Source organism: Colobus angolensis, unplaced genomic scaffold, assembly GCF_000951035.1.
Source record: "Colobus angolensis palliatus isolate OR3802 unplaced genomic scaffold, Cang.pa_1.0 Scaffold17, whole genome shotgun sequence".
NCBI classification, from domain to species: domain Eukaryota; kingdom Metazoa; phylum Chordata; class Mammalia; order Primates; family Cercopithecidae; genus Colobus; species Colobus angolensis.
Window position 1 is genome coordinate 14,339,627 of NW_012114821.1, and position 22,936 is coordinate 14,362,562.

A 22,936-nucleotide genomic window follows, 5' to 3' on the forward strand; every position below is an offset into this window, starting at 1 on the left:
TTTTTTTTAGGAACGGCTTTCTCTGATAAGGTGAAGGGAAAGCTTCCAACTGGCTCTGGGGTCTGATAGACTAGATACTGGCCCTTCTTTGCTGTATAACCTTGAGAAACTACTTCTCCGAGCCTTCGTTTACTCATTTGTTAATCTACGATGAGTTATTTCTGCCATGGAGTTATGTTGAATGTCACATGAAATTATGTATGAATCTCTTAACTCAGTCCCTGGCCCACAGTAGTTGCTTCAGAGCCAACTAGATGGTAGCTCTGAAGTAAGACTGCGTATGTTTCCACGCCATTCTGGGAGCCTGTCAGTCTCTACCTGTAAAATCTCCCTCTAGGATCTTGGCTGTCTTACTCTCTTGTATCTATATATCTCCCATATCTAGAAATGAACTGACATGTAGTCTGTTCTCAATAAATATTTGTTAAATGAATAAAAAATATAATGTTTGAACCCTCACCCATTTTTCAGGAACCTTCCTTAGAAACTCCTCCCTCATCTTCCTTAATGAACAATGGTTCTTTCCTCCTCTGAGGCTTTGTTGCATGCCGTTAGCTCCAATCATAGGAATAGCCCACGTGCTGCCTTAATTTGTAATTTTCTGAAGAGCCATGTGGATCAGATAAGAGGTGATTAGAATACATTATGTAGGAAGTGCAGTCGTTAGAGATATTTCGGGAGTCAGGAGAATTTGGTTTCAATTCTTTGCTATTTATGATCTAGGTCCTCTTGTTACTAGGTAATCAGTTTACTACAACCATGTTTTTGTTTTATTTGGGAAATAACCTGTTTTGTGGAACTATAGTAAAGGTTGAGTATAATAATGTGCTTAGTGGTGCTTGCCACAGGATAAGCCAGCATTTCTCAATCCTACCTGAGTATCCCAAAAACCTAAGGAGTTTTTAAAAACCCGACCTGCTTGACCATTTTTTTCAGAGTCCAATTCAGTAGGTCTGGGCAAGGTCAGGGCAACTGCGCTTTTATGACCCTTCAAAACATTCTGAGGAATTGTCAGAGCACAGAATCCATGGGATAGCCTCATAAATATGTCCATGGACTTGCATTTCAGGGAGGAACATCTTCTTAACTAGGTCCTGTGAATGAATACCTTTCTTGTGTCTCTCTTCAGTTCCCATGTCTTCCCTACACTTGGATCATTTTATTTGCTGCATCACCACCTTTTTATCTCCTGTGCCATTCTCTTCCTAACATACGTTCTTCCATTTTTCTCATTCTGGTTATTAAAACATCACTGTAATACAGCACTAGTGTAAGGATGATTTGCAATCAAACACTTTTACAAATGACCGTGGGGTCCCGGAGTGTGTGTCGATTGTGTATTACAGCTCTATTGCCTCCCTTACAAGTGCAGATGCAGTGGCATCTTAATTAAACATCCCCAGCCATTGACAGAGCACTAGTGCCCCTCAAAGCTGTGATTAGCGCCTACTCCCACCCAGCAGCAATTGAGAGAACAGGGCCACAAGTACCTGGGAAGTTGACAAATGGCACAAACGAACACAAAATGGACATGATGTTGGGGCATTTGCAGAAAACATGCCTCTTAGTCCTGTGATGGGATAGCACTCAAGAGAAGAAAGAGCTTCATCATATGTCATTCAATGGGCACTTCATTAATAAAGCCTTTTGCATGAGAGGCAGGGTTAAGTAGAGGTGAGAGGAGGGAGAAGGATTTGATGCCAGGCCCCTCACATACTTTATTGCATTGAATTCTCACAGCAACCCGTTGAACTAGATGATATTAGTGCTATTAATATTTGCCAAATTAGGGAACTAAGGCACAGAAAGATGAGGTAGTTTGCCTAATGCCACATGAATATCCAATGATAGAGTCAGAATCTAAACTTCTCCATCAGACTCAATCCAAGACTTTTCCCATCTCACCAAGAATCCCAGCAAGGAATAACAAGGGAAAGGACCGCATCCTGCAACTGCCGCTTGATTAACTGTTCGGGTTGTGCAGGTAACTTAATCTCTCCTGGACTCAGTCTGTCCATTATATGAAAATGATTATTTCTGCAAGTTGATTGTCAGGGTTTCAAGAGAAACACATGAAAGAATGAATGGTGACAATGCTTAATACCTATAAATAACTACAAGGAGATTAACTGTTTGGGTTGTGCAAGTAACTTAATCTCTCCTGGACTCAGTCTGTCCATTATATGAAAATGATTATTTCTGCAAGCTGATTGTCAGGGTTTCAAGAGAAACACATGAAAGAATGAATGGTAACAATGCTTAATACCCATAAATAACTACAAAGATATGAGGAACTGTGGTGATTAGAATGTGCTTGTCTTAAACTCAGTTTGACACTATAGTAAACCATAGACTGAGAGAAATTTTAACTCTCTACAGTGATATACCTCAACTAGATACTTCCACATGATCTATTCTGATCATATCAATGATAATTACCCTATTTTCTGTTATTCAACTAAAAGTATTAAACTTCATCTATCACAGTAAACCATGTAACCAAGTAAACCATGTGTCAGAAGCCAGCCTCTTGCCTAGTTTCCACAACACAAGGACTTTTTAGAATTCAATTCATGTTGCTAGTTAACCCATTCCTTTGCTTTTATGTATAGTGGTGATCACAATAGAAAGTATATTATTGTCTGGTGTTAGGAACCCACTTTCTGGCTGCGTGCGTCTCACTTCCTCTCATCTTTGATAAACAGCTAGCACCTTGTAAGCCTGGTTTCTTTTGTATGTTCCTTGCTTCTATACGTGTGGCTCACTCTCCCAGGCAACCAAATTCAAAACTAGCTGCCATGATGGGCACACCCTCTTTCTTTCCTGCCATCTAGGTTGCCAATTCTATGAATCTTACCTCATCTGGACATTCCAGGAGCTTCCCCACCTGGTCCTTCTGTCTCCAACCTTGGCTCCTCCCCAGAACACATTCTCCAAATCCCAGTCAAAGTGATCTTTTAAAACATGAATCCACTTATGTCACTCTGCTACTTAGTACCATTTAGTGGCTTTCAGTTGTAGTTGGAATTAAACACAAACATGGTATGCTCACCTGCAAGATCTAGCTACACCTCCAACCTCATTGCTATCACCACCCTCCAGCCACACCACTGCTCTTTTCTGCCTCAGAATATTTGTCATTATTATTTTTAATTCCTGGATTTCTCCTTGCACTATACAGGACTGACTCCTTCCAAATTTTCAGGCCTCAATTTTAAATATCAATTCCTTGGTAAGGCCATTCTTAATCCCTGATATGAATCACTGTCATCAACCATTGTACTCTCTCATCATGACCTGTTTTTGCATGGCACTCATCACATTTTGTGAATATGTGTAGGTATCTTTGGGTATGTAATACTTAATGTATCTTCCTTATTAGAATGCAAGCTCCACCATAGTCAGAATCACATCCATTTGGCTCACCACTATATATCCAACATCCAGCAGAGTGCCTGGCAAGTAATAAGTACTCAGTAAATATTTGTCATATTCATAGAATGGTATGAAATTATCAATTCCAAAGGAAGTTCATCCAAAAGTCCCATGACTTCTCCACCCTCCACCCTCCCATCTGAGACTTTCTGGTCAGCCTAACAGGACTGTCCCTCTTCATTTGTTCCAGGAGCGGCTCGTGCTTTCTGTGCTCCCCCGGTTTGTTGTCCTGGAAATGATCAATGACATGACCAATGTGGAAGATGAGCACCTGCAGCACCAGTTCCATCGGATCTACATCCATCGCTATGAGAATGTCAGGTGAGAAATGCAACACCTTTGCCCCAGCTCTCAGCATGATCCATGTGTGTCTGGGTGCTCTCATCGCACTTCTGTGACTTCTGTCTGCCTGAATGTCAGCACCTTTCCTCATTTGGTTGATTAATTCATTACCTAGTGATTATTCATCAGAGAGTTCTATATTTCCAAATTAAGGCTGGAGAAGAATGTCACAGAATAAAATTATATTCGCTGGTTGACCTACTGTCTAGCTCTCCTATAGTAGGCATGTCTGTCTTTACATTTTGAGTGGGAAAGGCAAATACCTTTTAAACTATGATAAGAAAAATAATCCCAGAATGTAATCTGGGAGTTTCAGTTGTGATCACATACATCTCCTCCTTGTATTTCTCATAAGTGTGTTTAAAACAATACCAAAGGATGACAGTTTATTTTCCTTTGCAAACATAATTTTAGTCAACCATCCATCTATCCATCCACCCATCCATCCATCCATGTATCTTCCCACTCACTGCCCCATCCATGCATCAGTGCCCTCTACGTGACCGGCACAACACTGGACACCATGGCATGTAATGAAAATCAAAGGGTGAACTCCATGGTGAGGCAGACCAGCTTTAAAATTCCAATTCTGCCTATTCCTTATTTGTGATCTTGGGAAATTTATTTACTGGAATCTCAAAATTCTTCTCTGTAAAATGAGCATCTTCTTAGCCACTTTGCAGAGTTGTATGTGAATCATGTAAGTGAAGATTAACACAAAATATAGAACAGGCAGAGTTAAGCAAGTAGTAGAGCATTCAGTATATTGTAGTTCATTTCAGACATGTTTCCTAGTTGCAGTCAAAAGAATCCAACCATGACTGATTTAAAAGAAATGTATTGGCTGGGCGTGGTGGCTCATGCCTGTAATCCCAGCACTTTGGGAGGCCAAGGTGAGCAGATCACGAGGTCAAGAGATTGAGACCATCCTGGCCAACATGGTGAAACCCCCATCTCTACTAAAAATACAAAAATTAGCTGAGTGTGGTGGTGCATGCCTATAGTCCCAGCTACTCAGGAGGCTGAGGCAGGAGAATCGCTTGAACCCGGGAGGCAGAGGTTGCAGCGAACTGAGATTGTGCCACTGAACTCCAGCCTGGCAACAGAGCAAGACTTCATTTCAAAAAAAAAAAAAAGGAAATGTATTGAAAGGTTATGTCGTGGATTACAGAATAATTAGGGAAGAATGGAGAAGTGCATGGGGGAAATGGGCCAGAATGAAGTAAGGCCACAGAGTGAAAGGCATAGGCAAAATCAAGCCAGAGCACTAGGCCAGTTGGCAGTGGCTACTGCCAACTGTCTCTGACCAGTCCATTGCTTGTGTAATCAACCCTGTCCCCTGACACGGCATGCCACCACTGCAGTTCCTCCTGCAGCCCCAGAAACTGATATTGCTGTCTTTGCTCTGCCCTGACTTCCTGCTCCTGCTGCTTCTTTGCATCTCAAGTTAAAGCCTGAAGCAGACGGGTCTGATTGGCTGAGCCCAGTCATTTTCTTCAAGTGCCTGGAAAGCAAGTCTCTGGCATTTTCAGCTTATACAGTGGAACTGTATTTCCCACCCACCAAATATCATAAGGTAAAAATTTCCCAAACATAGAGTCAGAGTCCTTACATTAAGCAACTTCAAAAATGACAAACCTATTCTCATAGTTCCTTTCTTCCTAATGTCAGTAGGACAGAGGACAACTTTGCACTTACCAGCATCGGTAGGTGTTCTCTTCCTGGCATGCAGGAACACACATTTTAAAATTCAGTAGAGATCATGATTCTAACACAACCCTTCAGCAGGCATAGCAGGATAGGTCATTCCCAGGGTCTTGTCCAAGATTTGAGCTACACTGATTTAGATGCTTGAGTTTGCAAAACAGTCCTTTGTCAAACAGCAATTCCAGTAAGAGATGTGCCCCAGATCTAGGAATTGGTCCCACACATGATAATAACTCTTCAATACTAATTCTAAGACAATAGGCACCTATTAATCATAATAGAGTATGGGGTTTGATTATTAAGCAGGCAACAAATGCCAAGAGATCATAAAAGGAGGAAAACCTGGGGCAAGGAGGTGGAGGGTGGGGAGAGGGAAATAGGTAGAGAAACCTTCCTGGCAGAGATGATGATTCTTCTTGGCTTTATTTGAGACGAAGTCAGCCAAGTGAAAAACACAAATACATGAATTCTGAGCAAAAGGGTCAGCAGAAGTGAAGGCAGAGCCATGGTCCATGCAGAGAATCATAGTTGGTGTTCTATGTTCCTTCCCTGGTGGCAAAATGGCTTGACCATAAATGCAAATCCAGAGAAAGCAGAAATTGCATGAATATTTGGGGGGAAATAAATAAATATTTAATTACATATTCATCTATAAATATATACAAATCATATAAATATATAAATAAAATATGTGGCATCTGATGAAAGTACCTGTCACCATGGAGAAAGGAGTGAAAAATACCTTTTAAAAGAAAAATAGGGAGAATTCAACAAGCCCTCGCGCCCACACCGACATACTTAGGTGCCTTAAGTGCAATAAACATGTTCGGCGGTTTGCTTTTTGCAGGAATCCTTTTTCAGTGCTCCCATTACTCCTGAGCAGCTAGCTTCTTCTGCCCCCACCCCTCCAACTACGCCCATTTATTCTAAGTCATCGAACTGAGTTCTTGTGCTGGAGACCCTTTTCCAGAAGTTCATGCCACAGTACATTAAAATTTCGTTTTCTGCCCTCCGTGTCTCCGCATTTTCAGAGCCGTTACTAGGGGGAGGAGAATTGAAGCAGAAACCAGCCGCCGGCCCGGCTGCTCCCGGGCTATTCTCAGAGCAGCATGGCGAGATGCCCGCGGTTCCCGGGGGTTTCGGGAAGATGAACTCAGCTCGGGGCGGCGGGGCGTCTCCTGCCCACTGCGAGGCTGCAGGGTGCTAAAATAAGACCGGAGCCTTGAAAGCAGAGGAGGACGGTCCCTAGCCCAAGTCGGAGAACAAAGCCCACTGGCTACTGCACCCCCTTCCCCAACCCCCAGAGCAACCGCGCTGCGGTGTTGGGAGCCTTTTTGAAATCATTTCCAAACCTGTCACCCTCTTCATGGTAAACTGCCTGCTGCATTCTTTCTTCTCCCTTGCCCTTTTTTGTTTTTTTGGTTTTTTTTTTTTTTTTTTTTAATTTCGAAGACTCTTTACTTAAAAAGTGCTGTACACTTCTAAGTCTTGACTTATATTTCATACCACTATTTACCTTCATCAGGAAAGGGTATGGTTAAAGGCGCCATGTTTGGGGGCATTCCTGTGCCCACGTGGGCTGAGGTAGCCACACCCTTGGCGAGACTTCGACTGCATCACCTCACCTCGGTGGGTCTCCGTTTCCCAACCCAAAAGCTGGGCTCTTTTGAACGCTCAAGTTGATTTCAGCTATCAACCTCTGAGACTTCTCCAGGTTCACCTGAGGATCCACCTGGCCACCAGCTTTTTACTGGAAGCCATTCAGGCTCTCTATCCCACCTACCCAATTCTATTTATCTTTCCTGTTTTTCCCCCAGATACTTAAGACACTTCTTGTATTCATTAGGGTAACGCTATCTGCTCTTTCAAATACCCTTCCAATTTCAGTGATTTTTAATGCAATCAAATTTATTCACACAAGTGTTCACTGCTGATATTACTGGTCAGTGGGTGATTCAGGGACAAAGGCTCCTTTGTTTTGTAACTACCATCCCTTGGGCCTCAAAGTTCCCAGCATTTGGTTGTTGGAAGGGGAGGCACATAGCACTCACACCCACTTTGTTTTGTTTTTTTTTTACCACCTCAACCAGAAAATGACATATGTCATTTCTGCTCAGATTCCATTAGGGAGAATCAATTCCAGGTGCCCACCTGGAAACAAAGTGGGCTGGGAACAGTGCCTCTGGCTCAGTGGCCTTTCCTAGTGACAGGTGGATTGACTATGCAAACAAAGGCATGGATTTGGTGGGCAGTCATCCTTCTCTGTCATGGTTCTTTTTCCTATTTCCTATCGGCCCTGCCAACTCCATTTCATGTACATTTGCACATTTGCTGACACATATTTTGTGGGTCTGTCTGGGAGACACCTTTGTCTTTATCTCTCCCTATGCCATGGTGGACATTTTAGTGAACCATTGTCAAGGATCAGAAAAATCCTCATTTTTAGACTCTTGCTCAGTCTGTTCGCGTTCTTGACTGGCTGTTCATTTCCAGCCAGCCCTGTCAACATGTGTGATCACTACATCTGTCCTGTAGACTAGAGTTTGGCAAACAAGCAAAATGCAATTTAATGGACCTAGAGAACTTTTATGACCTTCTAGATCCATCCACTTGGCAGTTAAGCACTTCCAGATTCGTAAAAGCTTCCCAAAGAAGTTATATACCCTTCATTTATTGAGAATTATGCAATGATTTGCAAGTTGTCTTCTTATGCATCCTACAGAGTAGTTTGATGATATTGGAACACTGAAGACCTCTGAAACTTTTATGATCTTAGCTCTCAGGGAATCCATTTGTTTTTTCAGTAGGCTGTGAGCTTTATAAAGGCTGGGATGATGCTATCATCTGCTCACTACTTTATCTCCATTGCCTGGTGTATAGTAGTCATTTAATTAATAAACTGTTGAATGAATAAATAAATTGGTAAACCATTCTTGCCATAGACAGACGGATACTAGTACTTTGGGACTTATGGATTCATAAAGGGAATGTGCTAAAGCAAGTAATCTAAGAGCCTGTCCACTTCCCACCTGTCATAGCAATGACTTTTCTTGCTTCAAAAGTAACATAGTTGAGCAATAAAGAGTATGGATGCCAGAGCCAGGCTTCCTAGTTCAAATTCTAGTTCTTCATGATTATAGGCAAGATACTTAGGCCTCAGTTCCATAAATGGAGAAGATCATGATAGGTTCTCCTTCATAAGTTACATGGAATAAATAAGTGAATACATGTAGGGCAGCCAGAGCAATACCAAGTCCACAGTCAATACTCTGTAAGTGTTGCTGCCTTCTGGAAGTTCAGGCTTCATCAACAGCTAGGAATGCTTTTAGCTACAAGTGATACATAATCCAATGAAGGGCCATATTATTTTCTACCTCTGTTACCTCTCTCTTCTCTTTCTCTCTCAAATATAACATGCAATTATAGTATAATTTTGTAAAATGATGATAACAAAAGCTAACACATTTAAGGAGCATTTACTATGCTGGCAATTGCCAGATGATGTGCTAAACGCTACCCACTAATGAGGCAAGTATGACAGTTATCTCCGGTTTACAGAGCTAGGGCTTACAGAAGTTCAGGAAGTTGCCCAAGGTCATAAAATTCATAAGTGGTGAGCTAAGATTTGAACCCAGATCTATCTAGACTCAAATTCTGTGCATATGACCATATGCTATGCCACCACAGAACTGTAGAAGACAATGGTAGTATAGTCACTCTGCCAAAGGTAGCTTTGTAAACTGAAAATCTATTGGCATCATGTCCATGTTTAAATCCCATTCACTAGCTTTCCATCACTTTCAGGACAAAGTCTACATTCTTCATCCTGGTTTACCAGCCCCTTCTCCATCATTGCCTGACCCATATTTCTGACCTCATCTCTCTCTTCTTTCTAGCCTTCTTGCTCAGTGAGGCCTTCTGACTGGCTGCCCTTGAATTACTGCAGAACCTTGATATATATATACTCATTCTTCCACCAGATCCTAGAATGTACTGTTCTTTCTGCTCAGAGCATCCATCCTCCCAGTCACTTTGCTCATCACATTCTTCAAGAACCAGCTGAGACTTTGCTCTACTGGGAGACTCCTGATCCCTTTGTGGCTGGTCACCCCCCAGTATGTCCTTCAATCACAGCGATCATCACCCTGCACTGTTTCCATTTTTCTCTTTGTCTTTCCAGCTCCATTCCTCAGACTCAGCATCCTGAGGACAGGCACTAGGTCTTATATATCATTTAATCTAACTTTCTAGCCCAGTGCCTAGCTGATCACATAGTAAATATATAAATATTTGCTGAAAGAATGAGCCATTCAATAATTAACTAAAGCAATAGATCTAAGGATTCCTAATGATTTCATGAATGGACTTTGCGGAAGGTATAAATCTCTTTCAAAAAAATTTTGAATGCTTGTGCATTTTGGGGAGAGATAATCCATAGTCTCTGTCAAATTCTTAAAAAGGTTTGTAACAGAGATGAATTTTAAGAATGATTGAATACATGTGGTGACTGATGTAAGTCAACACATTCCACAATGTCTTCTAGCCCAATTACCTATTTCATTAAAAGTAAATTACGCTCATAGGCTGATTGTAAGACTTGTCATTATTTTAGGCAACACTAAGAAAAGATGTAAAAAGCTTGACATGCTGCTAAGGTGATCAATTGTAAGACACACCTCACTTTCAGAGAGGATGAAAAATGAGAAATGATCAAATATGGTATCCTGTTTGGTGTCCCATCTTTCCTTTCAGAGGTCCCTGAGATGGCATGGTAAGATGATTGGAGCAATGTGCCTCAGTGCAATTCAGCCAAATGGACAATCCCAGCTCTGCCATGTGCCGCTAGTGAGATGTTGGGCAATTCTCCTTGTCTCTTTGAGCCTCAGTTTCCTCATGGACTGAATGGAGGGAACTGTGTTTGCCCCACAGAGTAACTGTACGGTTTAACTAAGAGAGTACCTGGCTTTTAGAAGGCTTTTGGAAGCTGCTCTGTCCCTTGTACCAGACCATATGCATAGAACAAGACCTCACCTAACTGAAATATTTAGTAATGTGAGAGTTTTAGGAAATTAATTATTCTGCCTGAGGTCTCCCAGATTTGCCATCTATTGTCACAATTTTTGAGAAATGCCTATTTACCTGCCATTTGGGGTAGAGTACCTGTCACTGGGTTCAAGATGATAAGGTTTTGGGTTCTGCCGCTGCCCCTTGTGACTGTTTTACTCTGTGTTCATTGCATGTGCATTGCTGTTCATTGCGAAAATATAGAGATAATTCATAAAGTTTCATCTTGCTTTTCACAAGAAATTGATCTCTTCATGGTGACAAATTCTCTTTTGGGTTGTTTGCATTGCTCACTCTACACAGCACTGCACAGGACAAAAGGGCTTCCTGTTGTCCCCTTGTCCTTCCTGAGCTCCTGGGTGGACTCTCTGCTGAGATATTTATTAAATACTGAGACATTCCTCCTGACTCTCATGGCAGCGAGAGCTAAAATCTCAGACCATAAAGACAGTTTATCTATTGGGAGGATGTTGATGTGTATCCCAAGGTGGATTAAAATATTAATATGTTTTCTCCCCCCACCCCCACCCTCTTCCCTGTGTTTAGTATTCTTTTTGCAGATGTTAAAGGATTTACCAACCTCTCCACGACCTTGTCTGCTCAGGAGCTGGTCAGGATGCTCAACGAGCTCTTTGCCAGATTTGATCGACTGGCCCATGTGAGTTGAATTTAATTCCCTCCTAGTCTTTTGCAGGAGTGAGGGACTGCATATGGAATAAGGAAAGAGAAGGATTCAGCCTTCTTCCCCAAAGTCATTACCATTCTGCATCCTGTCCCTAGGCATGGACCCTGACCCTCTCACTTTCTGGGGATTGATGTTAACTATTTACAGGTCTCAGGCGGAAGGTTTGTCAGATTAATTTTCTCAATTGAGAGACAGCTGGTTGAGTGACAATCAAACCCAAGTCCCTTTTATCTGCTTTCCACACCCCTATCATTGCTTCCCCTTGCACGTGGCCAGGTGCCATCCAGCTGCAGCTTCAGTGCTCATGCATGCAGCAATGACGGCCTGCAGTTTCCCAGCCAACCCTGGCCATCTGGGATGAATTAGCACATTCTCAAAAACCAGTAATCTGCTGGGCCATCCCACCACCATTTTGATCAACCTAACTTAAGAGCTTTGTTTTTAGCCAGCAAGACAGTGTCTTCATTTTCCAGTAGGCTTGATCAGAGCTAAGCTAGAAAACAGATTAAAGGAGATAGACATTTGCTATCAAAACACAGATTCATAGTCCTAAAGCCACTTGAGTTACAAAGTAATATCATTGTCACACTGTACTTTAGAGTGGGCTTTGGGTTCAAATAGACATCTTAATTTCCTGTTTGGTAAAGTGTGTATGTTAGTGCCAACTTCAGGGAGCTGTAATGAGAATTAAATAACACCACATCAAGTGGGAGTTCATTTTTAGAACGTCAAAATGTCCTCTTTTAAGACTGCCTCACTCTATGGGAGATACATTCATACTTGCATTTAAGCACCTACTAGGTATTATACATGCTGCTATGTGTTAGGAATATGAGAATCATGAAAACACACCTCCTCCCTTCCTAGAATTGAGTCTAGTTAGGGATTTATAAATAGGTAAGGAATATAAAATGTGCCATGTCTTATGAGGAGGGTCAGTCTGGGGGCCATGGAAACACAGAGGCAACACATGACCTTTAGATGAGAGAAGACTTCTTGAAGAAAGTGACTCTTAAGCTGAGTCTTAAAAATGATGTAAATAATACAATAGAATACTGTCCAGCAATGAAAATAGAATTATCCACTCTTATGTGCAACATCAGTGAATCTCAAGTGCAGTATGCCAAGTGAAAGAAGCCAGATACAAAAGTCTAGGTATTTTATGACTCCATTTACAAGACATCCTATAAAAGGTACAATTACAGAGGCAGAAAACAGATAAGTAGCTGCAAGGAGGGCTGGGAATGGAGTAAGCATATGGATAGCAATGGAGCATGGGGTGGGGTGATTTGGGGGATTACGTAGCTGCTTTATATTTTTATGATGGTGGTTGTTTCCATCACTCTTTATAGTATTGTAGAGAGAGGGCATGGAGCCCCACAGTCAGACAGACATGAGTTTGAATTTGTCAAAAAGGTGATTTTATTATACAAAATTTGTACACTAATTAGCAAGGCAAAGAAATCAGAGCAGGATATTTTATGCAGAGGAGAAAACAAGCATAAAGATGTTACTCTGCATATGTGAAGAAACCAGAAGAGATTGCTGGAGGATACAGTGCAGGGTAGGAAGTAGTGGAGATGAGGCTAGAAAGGCAGGCAGGGACTTGTCAAGCAACCGTAGTATACATTTCAGCTACTGAACAGCTACTAGCTAGGAGACTGAAAGGGGCAGAGGAGGAAGTGGAAACTGAAGTATCCTCCTAATAGGAGGGTTGGTTTTAGCTGGAGGGCTGAGGACTGGGGAAAAACATGTATACTATTTCCTTTTATTGTTGCATCAGTGGTGGTTGGTATCAGCTACACATAGCTATTCCGTTTCCTATTATGGTTCTGAAATTTTTTATCAAAGATGCCAAGATGAACAAAAATGGCCTTCCAAAGTCCACTGGCAGATGTGATTAAGGTCTGTTTCTGGTGTCACAGTAAACTCTGCTGACCCAGAGAAAGAGAAAAGGCATTTTGTCAGGTACTGTGCGAGACTCTGAAAAGACAAAACCAGTCCTTCCCCTCAAGAAGCTCAGAGTCTGGCAAGGGAAAAACCACATGTGAATGCATAGCAGCCTCCATTGAGAGGGCAAGAAGACTAGGCTTCCAGGGTGCTGTGTGTTTGACGAGAAGAGGCTATCCTAGGAGACTTCAACCTTATCTACAGTTTCATTTTTACTAGGACAATATATTCATGTACTACTTATGTGATTACAATTAGATAAAATACTATAAAATTTGTTGGGATTTCTAACTTTTTTTTTTTTTTTTTTTTTGGGGAGTCTCGCTCTGTCGCCCGGACTGGAGTGCAGTGGCCAGATCTCAGCTCACTGCAAGCTCCGCCTCCTGGGTTTCGGCCATTCTCCTGCCTCAGCCTCCCGAGTAGCTGGGACTACAGGCGCCCGCCACCTCGCCCGGCTAGTTTTTTGTATTTTTTTTTTTAGTAGAGACGGGGTTTCACCGTGATAGCCAGGATGGTCTCGATCTCCTGACCTCGTGATCCACCCGTCTCGGCCTCCCAAAGTGCTGGGATTACAGGCTTGAGCCACCGCGCCCGGCCGAGATTTCTAACTTTTTAAAAAAGTACATTGATAGCACTAATGTTTTTGCTTTGAGAGTCTTTTCTTTTTCATTTTTATTGAGTTTTTCTGCTTATTAAAGTTACACGTGTTCATTATATTAAAATTCAAACATCAAAGATGTACACAATGCAAAGTACACATCCCTGTAATTCTACCCCGTGAACAATATAACCATCTTTGATCATTTGGTGCATTCATCTCCTAATATTTATCTACTGTCTGCATGTGCAGTTTCATAAACTCTTGGGAATTTTCCAAGATTTTGATAATGTCAAAGTCAGCAAGACAGGAAGAAAGCATTGCAATAAGGCCCACTCAATAAAATTTTCAAGAAGATCCTCACCCTACTTTATTTTTCTTTTTGAATACTTTTTTTCCAAAGCAGTCTGGCTTCCTTTATGCGAACTTTTCAAGGTAGTTTCTGGTACAAGTAAGTTATTCAGATATTACTGTCAAGTCATCTGACAGCTCATAGTATTTGATCAGAAAAATGTATCTGCAAAGTGACAGACCTTGACAGATAAGAATCCAGGCCTTTAATATATTATATATATTACATACATCTTATTTTTATATATAAAATAATTTTATATAATATATATGTGTATATACAACCATGTATTTGGGATCCAAAGAGTTTCAAGGAGGCTACCAGCTCCACCTTTTGTTGGAAGAACAACAAACCCTGGACATGGACATCATCACATCGTTATTCAATGTCAGCCTCAGAAGAGTAATAAACTATTTTACACAATCTCCTTCTAAAATACACTTTTGTCAGGAGACCTACCATTCTGGACTTTGCCATAATTCCTGCGGTTTTGACAAGAGAGAGCACAGAGCCCCACAATCGGACGAACATGGGTTTGAATTCTTCTTCTGCCTCTTACTTGCCATGTGGCCTGCTGTTCAAGCCTGCTGTTCCCATCTGTAAAATGGCACGTAACTCAGAAAGTGGTCCTGAAGACTAAGTGAGATAAGTGTAATGCATTTAACACATTGCCTGGTACATTGTACGTGCTCAGTGACTATTAGCTCCTGTCCCCACTTAGATTTTTTCCAAAGTGCTTTCACCTCTGTTTTCAGGGAAAGATCACAGATTCAGAGTTGGTGAGGGTGACGGCCAGCCCAGGTTGTTACTGTTAGCTAGCTCCTCTGTGGCACAGGAAGCTTCCCTCTCTCCACTGAGATTTTTCTATCTGTAAAACAGATGTGACTACCTGCTCTGCCATGTTCAGAGTTTTATTGTGAAGCTCAACGAAAAAAGATAAGGAGCAGCATGTTGAACATTGAGAAGGCTACTTCCGGGTGTCAGTTGTCATTGTCATTGTTAAGTGACGGCCAAGCTTACTCTGTTATGTATTAAGGACAAGACAGATTATTTTGGCACTTGTCACATATGAGGAATTGAAACCCACATACAGTGGCTTCAGTGTCTTATCCAAGGTCAAACAGCAGGTAAATTTACCTGGAATGCAGATGTCAGATTCTTAAACCAAAGTATTTTTTGTTATGCCCCTTTCCCTCATCCCTCCCTGTAGCAAACAGGCAACAGGCCAATCCATGCATCTGGTTTTGATGGCACCAGGCTTTCTTTCACATGAGTCTCTCATACCAACCCAATGCCCCAAAAGACCATTTGCAGATGAAGTCACCAATCCCTGCCTTCCAGTCTCAGTGCTCGGATCTGCAAAATCAGAATAAGATATTGGAACACCGGTTCTCAAATTCTGCTTCGTACACACAAATTGGAAATTTTAAACTTGTGGGCATAAGATTTTAAGAATGATAAGAACAATGTAGTGAGTTTTCGTAATGTTAAATTTATTTAGGTAAAAGGAAAACCTTGCCTTTATTCTGAGGATATGTCTTTCCACTAGTTGTGGTGTTAAAAATATATTTGCTTTTATAAGTGATGGGGATAGTAGATAGTATTTGGATTGCTGTTTTTGGTGTTTGCTGATGGATTGTTCATATTTTCTTGCCAAAAAAATGTACCCTACAACATCTCTGAACCCTCTGGTTTCTTTTTTCATAACAGTGCCACCAACTCCACAAATTTGGGCATTGCTAGCACCAATGAACAAGAAACTTTCTAAGTTCCATTCTGATCATGACACTCTCAAGGTCTTAGAAGAAATAACTGAAGGCCTTAAGCTTCTTTTATTTGATCAATCAGACCTCATTGTCACCTGTCTCTTGCAAAATTAGCTGCATTGAAGCAGCCAGTAGACAGGACCTCTGGTCTCCTAAAAATAATCCTGGGATGGCTGTACATGCTGTCAGAGTTCTGAAGATTGCATCTGGGCCCATTTGGGAATGTTGACAAGGCTCCAGAAATCTGACGGGGAAGTACCAGAGACAGTTCTGATTCTCTTTTCCCTGTCTAATTTTTGTTTTTCTTGGGATAGTATATTTACCATTACCCAAACATAATGTCCAACTCCTGGTGAGATTGGGAAACCAACACAGTGCTTTACAGCTTGCTACCAGGAGGGCATCAACAGTACTGTTGGTCTCTCAGTGGGCACTTTTTATCAATAACTTCCCTTCTCCAGGTCTGGGGCCCTGCTTTTCCTACACAGCCATAGAACTATAAGCCTTTAGGACTTCAGATCTAGAAGGCATCTCAGAGGTCATTCAGTGCCAACAATCTGCCCAAGGAAACCAAGAGGAAACGTCACTTGTCCATGATGAAAAACAGATATGTGAAGGAGCCAGGCCTGGAGTCCAAGTCTTCATCATAGAAAGAGGCAATATTAATTGAGCGCCCCATCTGCCAGGCCCTGTACTGAGCTTTCACTTGTATCATCTCACTCGGCCCTCACAGTGACACAATGGGACAGGCCCTATGATTATCCCCATTTTATAGATGAGGCACCTGAAGCCCAGAGGTTAGGTAATTTACCCAAAGACTCACAGAAAACACGGAGGGGGTATCTGAGATTTGATCCTGTGCAGCGTGACTCCTAAACCAGTGCTCTTGGCTCCCCATGCTATACTACCTTAAGTTCTCTTTCTTCTAGAACCTATAACATCTAGCTGCTTCCTATCCAATATAAAAGCATGCATTATTTTCTTAATGCTTGTTGTTCTTTGAAATTTTGGAAGAGTTGTGTCTTTAAGACTGGAAATCCACCAAACTAACAACTACTTCTCACCTGTGAAATGGAGGTAAAAACAACCCACCTTAGAGGGTTGTTGTGAGGATTAACTGTGTTTTATTTATAGAGCATAATAGGAGCTATTATTAGTCATCTTTGTGTTAGGGCCAATGTTTGCCTTATTATAGATATCCAGTTGATTTTTAATTTTTTCAATGAACAAGCATATAAATTAATACATGAATAAAAGGATATATAAGAAGACTCAGTTCCTCTTCATAAAGTGCCAATGTCCTTGCTGGAAAGGAACTTCATCAAGTTGAAGTAATAGGAATCCCTAAGTGATGTACATTTTTAAGTGCTTACTATTAAGCTAAAGACTGATGAAAGCTGTTAATTCACAGCTGCTTCTGAGAAGAGAGACATTGCTTGGGGCTGAATTTGTAGGAGATACTATGAGCACTCTGTCAGGCCTGGCCAAGTGATAGGTGTGCAGACCATAGAGCTAGTAGATAGCAAGCCATGTAGCTTTTGAGCTCAAAATCCAATTTTTTTATGATTCCACTCCACCTCTGGGTCCTTCAAACCCCCATTTAGGTTACACCTCAAATATTTTAGAAAGATAGTTAGAAGTGTATTTCAAAGGTAGGTGCTCCTTACCCCAGATTGCAGACCACCTAGTCCTGCCACTTTCTCAATCTTTCTGAAGAACTGATCCTTCTGCTGACATAGACCCTTCCCTCTTATCCTGTTCCTTCCAGGAACATCACTGCCTTCGTATTAAAATTCTGGGGGACTGCTACTACTGCGTGTCTGGACTTCCTGAGCCCCGCCAGGACCATGCCCACTGCTGTGTTGAAATGGGTCTCAGCATGATCAAAACCATCAGGTAATTTGTGATCCCCTCCATGTTACCTGGGTCTTCAATGTGCATGATCACACGCCACTCCATCTACCCTTTGTGGTAAATCATATGTATGGTGAAAGGCAGAACCCTTTGACTTATTTCACAAAAACCGTGTGCCCCTTAGCTCTCCCGTATAAACCAATGAACCTGTTAGCGTCATTGTTTTCTGAGTTTACCTCACTTTTAATTATTTGTGCTACAAGTTTGCATTACAAATGCCCTTGTGGAGATGCAGCAAGGAACAAGATGAGCATAGTCCTTACCTTCAGGGATGTTACAACGCAGAGGGAGAGATGAATGAATGAATAGAAAATTTCAATGCAGAACACTAAGCTTCGTGATAAATCAAATCCAAATGCTTGGGAAAAATAGAGGAGGAAGTTAATACAATGTGGGATGTTGGGGAAGGCTTTCTGGAATAGAAATGTCTAAGCTGTTGACTGAAAGGTGGGTAGACATTGACAGGATCCTGGAGGTGGAGAGGAGAGTTTTCAAGAGAGGATGGACGTGTACAGAAACCAGGATGTGCTGCAATGGCTACTGTGAAGCCTGGGGTGGGAAGAGTGGTGACAGATGGACTGTAGGCTGGCAGCAGCCAGAGCCCATATGACCTTCTCAGTCATGTTAAGGAGTTGCACATTGTCCTATGGCCAATAGGAAATCACGAAGACTTCCACCAGGCTTGGCTTCATGGATGTGTGCTAAGTGCTTTTGGTTTTGTTCAGCATATCTGACAAATAGATGATGGATCAAGGAGGAAGGAATTATTGGGGTTGAGGACTCTGGAATTAGGCTGTGTGTGGCTTTCAGACAGAATCTTAGTATTGTCAGCACTCCTCCTGGGGTCCAAACTGGTTGCAGAGCCTCTAAGTGTCATGTCTCCACAAAGCCACAGCAAAAGCAGTAACAAGAGGATGCATAGGCAGAAATACACACACACACACACACACACACACACGTCAGTGCTTGGGTGACTAACATCCTCAAAAACTCAGACTTAATTGATCTAGGGAAGACCATGGGCTGTTTGTAAGCTTCTCCCATGAGACAAAGGTACAGCCAACCTTGAAAACCACTGCCTTTAGAGAGATTTTAAAGGTGGAATTAGAACATACCTTGGAAAAATCAGTATAATAGAGGGTTTCTCAAAATGCAACTTCACAGATTTGAACTTTTCACATGAAGTTTTCCCACCTGCAGTAAAAGATATTTCCACAGACAACCCAGTTTTCACAAAGGAAACGAACTAGGAGACATCATATTCTCCCGGAAGCTACCATGAGGAAAAACCACGTTTTGTTGAAAGAAGGCAGTGGACAATAAGGGTACGGTCTCTAAATGAAAGCTATGTAGTAAAGATGGTCACTCAACAGTCTTCAAGTGGAGTGCTGTTTGTAAACTGAAGGGCCTTTGCTGTTTACTACAAACAGTTGAATAGGGTGTGCAGTTGCTATAGCACATTGTCTTGCAAAAGGGAGCAGCAGGAACTCACAAGACCAGGCACAGGGAGGTGGACTATGAGGCGGGACCCAGAAGCCATGGTTCTGGGTGTCTTAAGGTCAAAATTTGGGATTCTTTCCTTGTCTGGGTATCATCATATTTTTATTCTTTCAGAAGAGAAGGAATCTGAGAAGCAGGAGACAAAAGCACTCTAAAGACCTTCTTTCTCCCTTTACGCCATCCCTAATAGAATTTTAAGCATTATCTGGTCAAGTTTTCCTGCCCTACATTAGGCCACCGCCCCAGACTACATTAGGCTGGCCTGGCCAGCTTGGTGATCAAAGTGGATCCAGAGTAATTCTGCCTGCATCCAAGCCTCTTTGAAGACTGCTGGATTACCATTCCAGCAAAGGGCAAAGAGACTAAGAATTTCCAAAATCTTTTTAGTACCTTTCTGTCAGCAGAAGGCATGTGTCCATAGTGACAGCAGCCTACCTCTGGAAAGGCACATGTAGAGCTTTATCATATCTCAAGAAAAATATCCAGTTGTCACAGTCTTCTTATGTCATTGGTCCCCATGGAAAGAAAAAATTTTGAGTAGCAATTTCAGAGGCCTTACGCCTCATTTAAGGGATTTATCTGAAAGTCTCCTATAAAGCCAAAACAATGGAATCAGGAGATGCACAAGTGGGAAGAGAATTTATGGTACTTTTCTATGAAGTGTATGATGGAAACCAAACCCTTTACTATCCCTAATACCAAGTAGGTAGGTAGATAAAGAGACCCAAGATGTCCTTTCTACTATCTCCCTGTCTTCTGTAGAGATACAGAAGTACTCCACTTTAGGAACTATGGAGAGAAGAATCTATGGGTTCCAACACAGAATTCCCTTTTGTTCAGGTGTTGGTTAATGGAAAAGGCTGCAGATGTTTTTTAACTGCAAATTTGAACGTTTGAGAGTTTTTCCCTGAAAACTAGGATGAATTGTAATAATATTTTAGCTGGTGTAAAGGGGGACAATGGATCACAATATGGTTTGGATTTGTGTTTCTACCCAAATCTCATGTCAAATTGTAATCCTCCGTATTGGAGGAGGGGCCTGATGGGAGGTGATTGGATCATGGGGGTGGATTTCCCCATTGCTGTTGTCATGATAGTGAGTGAGTTCTCGTGAGATCTGGTTGTTTATAAGTGTGTCTTTGCTCTCTTCCTCCTTCTCTGTTACGTAAGATGTGCCTGCTTCCCCTTTACCTTCTGCCATGATTGTAAGTTTCCTGTGGCCTCCACAGTCATGCTTCCTGTACAGCCTGTGGAACTACATGTCAATTAAACCTCTTTTCTTTATAAATTACCCAGTCTCAGGTAGTTCTTTATAGCAATGCAAGAACAGACTAATATAGACTGATACTCAGAAGATCAGAGATCTCTACAACTAATTAGGTGTGTGAGCCTTATTCTGTCAATCTGTAAATCCATCAACAAAGGTTTATGGAGCTCCACTATGTGTCAGGAACTGGACTAAGCCCTAGAAATACAGTGATAAACATGTCACATGGAGGTCTTTGTGCATGGGTGTCGTTTAGGGGAACAATTAAATTTATTGCCTACAAAATAAGAAAATTGGGTCAGACAACTTTGAAGTCTCCACCAGTTCTGAAAATCTGTGATTTATAGCCACAAAAACATCAGAGTTTAAGTAGCAAAACTTTCTACAGACTTGCCATAAGGGTTTGTGTCTTAGCCTTAAGTAAAAGATACGTTACAGAGATAACATTGGAAAATAAATGAACATCTATAATCCAATACTTTAAGGTACTTAGAGCATTATTATTTCTCTTTCTGGAGAGGACCTTATTCTTCCTGATCATTTTATTGAATTTAAGATCTCCTTTCTGGAGTTTTGAAATTGAACAGTGAGAAATGATTCAAAGTCTTTTTCAAACTGTATGAATCAAAATCTATTAATATCCAAACAACTCTTTGATTCTAATCTAAGTAACATGAGGTCCAGTATTAACTATTCTAGTTAGCAAGAAAGCATGCTAAAAAGGAATTAATAGGAACCCTGGAATTAGGCAAACCTTGGTTGCAATTGGCTCAGACTTCTATAGTTTCCAATCTTACTGTCAAATATTTCACTCTGAGGAATGGCTGGTGAACAATATTTGCACCTTAATGTGTTTAGAAGGAAGTGCCAGTTACATAGCTTTATCAAAAAGTTAATAGTCTTAACCAATTACTGTTTACACAAGATGGAATTTTTTATTCAGCTGCAAAGTTGTTTGTTCCAATTTGTAAACTTGAGAGAAGCTATAAAGACTGGAAAAGTTCATAATATACTGCATATATCATAACGTTAGGTTAATAAACCATGTATTGACTGGTGTCCCCAGATTTCATGTTCACCCTCTTTATATGCTGTCAGAAATGGACCCCTGTTTGAAGTTTTGTCCTCCCCTTTCAGCAGCTCTCCTTGTCTCTAGTTCTGACATTTTCTCAAAGTTAGGATACCATCAATCCCCAGAGTGCAGAAAGATAACAAGGGGCCAGTGTTCTGATGGTAAGATGGCATTTGGATTTTTAGTCACTATATCTAACAACTCCAATAGTTTTCTTGTTTAGGTGAGATATATAATTTTTGTGCAAATGGCAAACCAATACTCAAAATGACCCTAGTCTGTTGCTCACTGATCAATCCAAACATGTGATAGAAATCCTCTACAACCACAGACATGTGAGGAGAGGGTGCCAATATCAGGAAAGGCCAGGGTTGTCTACTGCTAGTTAGAGCATTGGCAGGTTTCAAAGTGGGTGAGGAGTAGTAAAGCCAGTTAGTGAAATAGGACTCTCCTGTGATTATTCTCTAACAGAAACATCAATTTGAGCAAGTATTCATATGTGAAAATAGCTTCAAAAGAGCTAAGGAAATCAGGTGAGATGTCATAATATTCAGCTGTAGCACAATAATAAGAAAAGGCACATTAAAGGGAGTAGGCAGGACAAATTTATATTACATTACACATATCATCCTTCCCCCATCCCAAGCAGCAGAGTGCAGAAAAGTATACCATCCACTTGGGGAGAAAAGAAGGAAGTGGGCATAGGACTTTTCCTTGGACCCCAACACCAGGCCTGCCACAGTAAAACCCAGCACTAGGCAGACCCTCATGGTACCATATACCAGGCTGGTACCCACAGACTAAGCCTCTCCACATGCCCTGATGGCAGGTAGGAACACACAGCTCGAGGCTACAGGCTTGCTTGGCCAACCCGATCTCAGGCACACACCACTATTAGGTTAACATTAGTGGACCTGGCCTCTGGACATCCCTTAGCAATTGGCAAGCCTCAGTGGTCCCAGGCTTCTGGCCCACCCAGAAGTAATACCCATGTAGTAGGTACCATGTTTCTAGCAATGTCACTCTGGCTGCAGCTGCCCCGGGCTTCTGGAATGCTACAGCACCACACCTGCCATAGTGCTTTCCCAGGAAAATTCAGTCTGTGAAGACTATAATAAGGAACTTACTTATTCAACTGAGCAGGGATTGAGGCACAATGATGAGGGTCAAAAATCATCAGGGAAACATGACATCATTAAGAGACAAAATAAGGTGCCAGTGACTGAACCTAAAGAAATCAAGATGTGTGAACTGCCTGCCAAATATTTCAAAATAACTATTTTA

At 41.6% G+C, this 22,936-nt stretch overlaps 1 protein-coding gene and 1 long non-coding RNA gene across 3 annotated transcripts in view; one reads left to right on the forward strand and one right to left on the reverse strand.

Moving 5' to 3' along the window:
* Nucleotides 1–22,936, forward strand: part of ADCY8 (adenylate cyclase 8 (brain)) — a 263,079-nt gene that overhangs the window by 91,761 nt on the left and 148,382 nt on the right. For both annotated transcript variants that reach the window (XM_011938168.1, XM_011938169.1), the window contains exons 3-5: nucleotides 3,626–3,756; nucleotides 11,095–11,206; nucleotides 17,668–17,795. In XM_011938168.1, the coding sequence (XP_011793558.1) occupies nucleotides 3,626–3,756; nucleotides 11,095–11,206; nucleotides 17,668–17,795 (371 nt within the window). The remainder of the gene's footprint in view (nucleotides 1–3,625; nucleotides 3,757–11,094; nucleotides 11,207–17,667; nucleotides 17,796–22,936) is intronic.
* Nucleotides 5,892–19,435, reverse strand: LOC105509063. Its single transcript, XR_001001374.1, has 3 exons — nucleotides 19,306–19,435; nucleotides 11,129–11,252; nucleotides 5,892–6,048 (listed from the first exon to the last, which is right to left on the reverse strand). It is a non-coding gene; the product is annotated as an uncharacterized LOC105509063 (long non-coding RNA).